The 3,644-nt window shown below is 67.5% G+C and overlaps 1 protein-coding gene across 1 annotated transcript in view; it reads left to right on the top strand.

Annotated features, from left to right (window-relative positions):
* LAMA5 (laminin subunit alpha 5) overlaps positions 1-3,644 on the top strand; it is a gene marked incomplete in the record, with an annotated part of 67,947 nt that overhangs the window by 2,416 nt on the left and 61,887 nt on the right. Inside the window, 2 exon segments of the mRNA XM_014591307.1 lie at positions 1-155; positions 3,319-3,471. Coding sequence (XP_014446793.1) covers positions 1-155; positions 3,319-3,471 — 308 coding nt within the window.

Raw genomic sequence — 3,644 nt, 5'->3', positions numbered from 1 at the left:
CCTACTTCAACCTGGCTGAGGGCGCCCGCATCTCCGCGTCCGCGACCTGCGGTGAGGAGGCCTCCGCGCACGGCCGCACGCGCCCCACGGAAGACCTCTACTGCAAGTTGGTGGGGGGCCCCGTGGCCGGCGGGGACCCCAACCAGACTATCCAGGTGAGCGCGGGGCTGGGCGGGGACTGGGGACCGTCGCGAGGCATTGGGACCCTGGTGCCGGGACGGGTTGGACTGGGACTCCGGAACTCCGTCTCGACTCCTGGCGGGGGCCACCGAGAGTCCAGGTGCCCTGGAACTATTTCGGGGGACCAAGAGGAGCCACCTCGGTTACTTGGGCTCCGCCGGGAAGCCGCGTCCCTACAGCGCGGATCGAACGCGCGGCCGCGACTCCAGTCCAGTCCGGTGGGTCCGCCGGAAGGGGAGCTGATGCCCTGTGCCTGGCGGCCCCTTGTCCCGTCCGGAGAGAGGCGGGACTTGGCCCTGGGCTGCAGGCCGCCTGCGGGGAGGGGACGGTGGCTCCTCCTTCCCTCGGGACAGGCTGGAACCTGCTGGCCTCGGGATGGGGGTGGAACTGCCAGGCATCCCTGCTCCCCCTGTTGGGGACAGCCATCCAGGGCTCCCACTGCCCACGCAGAGGGGGACGGCGGAGGAGTCAAACAGTGGAGTCCAGGATGGGCGCAGCAGGGTGCTCCCGGGCTCCAGTCTCCCTGAGGGGGTGGTGGGGACAGGCCCTGAGCCTGTAGGCTCACTGGCTTAGGGATGGGCCCTGAACCTGCAGGCTCACTGGCTTAGGGAGCCTTAAGCACTGACTCCTGGCCAGAAAAACAGGGTCTCCAGGTCCTCCGCCCTGAGACGGGGGCTGGGGCCACTTAGGGGCAGCCTTTTCCAGGCTGGCCTCCACCCGCCCCACCTGAGGGCCCCTGTAACCTGAGCCTCCTCTGGCTCCTCACCTGCGGCAGGAGAATGGGCCCTGCCACTTGCCCACTCTGACCTCTGGCCCTCTGTGGCGAGGAAGGAGCTCCTTCCAGAGGGCCCAGTTCCTGGACTCCGAGGTCACATTCAGGCGGTGAAACCGAGACCGGGAAGGTGCGGACCCTGCTGGAGGGCCTACGGCCAGGACAAAACTCAGGCCTGGGAGCCTCTTGTCTCCAGACCTGCCCCCCCGGGGGCCTGCCCCTCCTAAGGGTCACCCTCTCCGAGCTGCGGTGACCTTTCCAGTGCTTAGGCCTGGAGCCAGAGGCCTGCTCGTGCCCTCCTCCGCCTCTCCTTAGCTGTGGGCCCCTCTCTGAGCCCCAAACTCAGCTGCGAAGCAGGCACTGAGACGAGCCTGGCCGAGGTCCCACCGTGCGGCTCGGCAGGCGTGGCCATGGCACTCCGAGCTGGCCCCGCTGAGCGCCCTCGGCCCTGCCTCGCCAGATAGTGTCAGCGAACGAGGCCCACTGCCTGCTCTCGCTCATTCCCCTCTTCCCGGGCTCTGGGCGTGACAGGGGCCAGCTGGTGGCCATGTGACCTCGGAGGCCACCTTCCCCAGGCTCACGGCAGCTGGGTGGAGCCAGGTGGCACAGGAGGTGCTGCGGGGTGAAGCCCGGAGCCCATCCTCTGCAGGAAGGAGGGTGGCCACCGAGACTCCGGGCACAGGGTCCAGGCAGTGCAGGCCCCGGCTGCAGGCTGACTGCCTATAGGAGCGTCCCCAATGAGGACCTGGGGTGAGACCTGCCGGGTACCTGGATGCGGGAATAAGTGGGTGGCCGGAGCAGGTGGGGCACCTGGGGTCTGGTCCTCACAGCCTTAGGTACCCATCGGAGATTCCAAGCTGGCCCAACTTGGGAGGTTAGGCCAGGCTGCCTCGGCAGCCACTGTGACTCATCAGAGGGGAAGTCCTTGTCACCCCCCACACTTCCTAGCTGTTTTCCTGGCAGGACCCTCTGCACTGGGGGTGGGGGGATCTGGTTTCCCCAGAGTTGTCTGTCCCCGACTCCAGCAGACCCCAGACACCCTGGGACTGAGCCGAGCTTCCCTGGGCTCCCGACAGGACCCTCGCCCTGCCTGGCTGGGGCTCACTGGTCTGAGAGGCGTGGCACCAGCAGGCAGCCTTCCCTGGAAGGTCTGGCCATGTTCAGAGGGCCTGCCCACCCCTCAGAGCAGGCCCCTTGGTCTCTTGCTCTGCTTACTCCCTGGGGTCTCCCAGTTTGGGGCCCACACAGATGGTGCCACACCTCGGCGTGCACTGGTCCCTGGGGGCAGCTCTGGGCAGTGGGCTGGGTGGTGCACGAGTGTGGGCAGGGCGAGGGCTGAGATGGGGGCTGCTCAGACACAGACACCACAGGAGGCCTGGGAGCCCCCTTTGTCCATGGGGCCCCTGGTCTCCCTGTAGCTGCTGGGCCTGGGAGTGGGCTGGGACTGCGGTGAGGCCGGGGTGCGGGGACAGCCCTTCCCAGGCCCTAGGACTTCAGTCAGTGCCGCTTTTGTGTGCTGGAGGGTCTTCCCTGGGACGGGGGCCCATCTGTGTCTACAGCCAGGCCAGCCCTGCCCCCCACAGGCCCTGCTCCTCCCCCACCAGGGACTGATGGCTGCTTTCTCTGTCCCTGGGACAGGCCCAGCAGGTGGCTGGACCGTGACAGAAGCAGCTGCCCAGCCTGTGTGTGCCGTGAACCCTCCGGGAGGCAGAGGCAGGTGCCCAGTTGCCCTGCTCTGCATGGGCACCCTGTGCCCCACGGCTGCTGGCCCTTGGTTGCATTCCAGGTCTCGGCAGCCCCAGAGCTGGGAGGGCCAGGCCTCACCTGTTGCTGCCCGCACCTGCTTCTGGGGCCCGTCCCGGGGCTGCTGGCAGCTTGACTGTCTCTGGAGACATCCCTGCTCTGGTGGCTGTGGGCACAGGCCAGGGGGCAATTCTGTCTGCGTACTCCCTCAGTGCCCAGCCCGCGGGGACTGGAGAGAGGGGCATGCCCACCCGCCTCCTGCCTCTTCTTGCCACCTCTCTCTGGCAGCATTGGCCCCTGTGCCGGAGGCTTTTTGCTGTGTTCTGTTTTTGCCAGGGGCACACCCCTGCCCCTGCAGGTCTCATGTGCCACCTCCTCAAAGATGCCCACCTTCACTTTCTCACCAAGGGGAGGCCCTCCCTCTCCGTTTCCTCTGCAACACGCCAGGCCACGTCCCACCTAGCCACACCCTGATCACGTTGGTTCTGCAAGTGAATCAGTGGTGGCGAGACCCCTGTGGGTCCAAGCTGGGGTGGAGGCCAGCACAGTGGGGTCCTGGGCTCCTCTGGCAGGGCCGAGGGGTCCCCAGCTCTCCTCGCCATCTGAGCCCAGGTCCCCTGCAGGGCCAGTACTGTGACGTCTGCACAGCTGCCAGCAGCAACAAGGCACACCCCGCAAGCAACGCCATCGACGGCACCGAGCGCTGGTGGCAGAGTCCGCCGCTGTCCCGCGGCCTGGAGTTCAACGAGGTCAACGTCACTCTGGACCTGGGCCAGGTACAGTCCCCATGTGGTCTCCCACAGCCACCACGTGGCTCACCTGGCAGGCCCAGCACAGGCCAGGGCGTTCTTGCGACAGGTGTGGGGGCTGAGTGGGGCTCCCAGAGACCACCAAGGGTGGGGTGCAGCCGCTGAGTGTGTGGCCTGGGGGCAGCAGGCGGCAGGGCGGG

The sequence above is a fragment of the Tupaia chinensis genome, unplaced genomic scaffold (assembly GCF_000334495.1).
Source record: "Tupaia chinensis unplaced genomic scaffold, TupChi_1.0 Scaffold000558_1, whole genome shotgun sequence".
Lineage (NCBI taxonomy): Eukaryota > Metazoa > Chordata > Mammalia > Scandentia > Tupaiidae > Tupaia > Tupaia belangeri.
The sequence above is the reverse complement of the archived record's forward strand: the minus strand, read 5'-3'. Positions and strand labels throughout refer to the sequence as shown.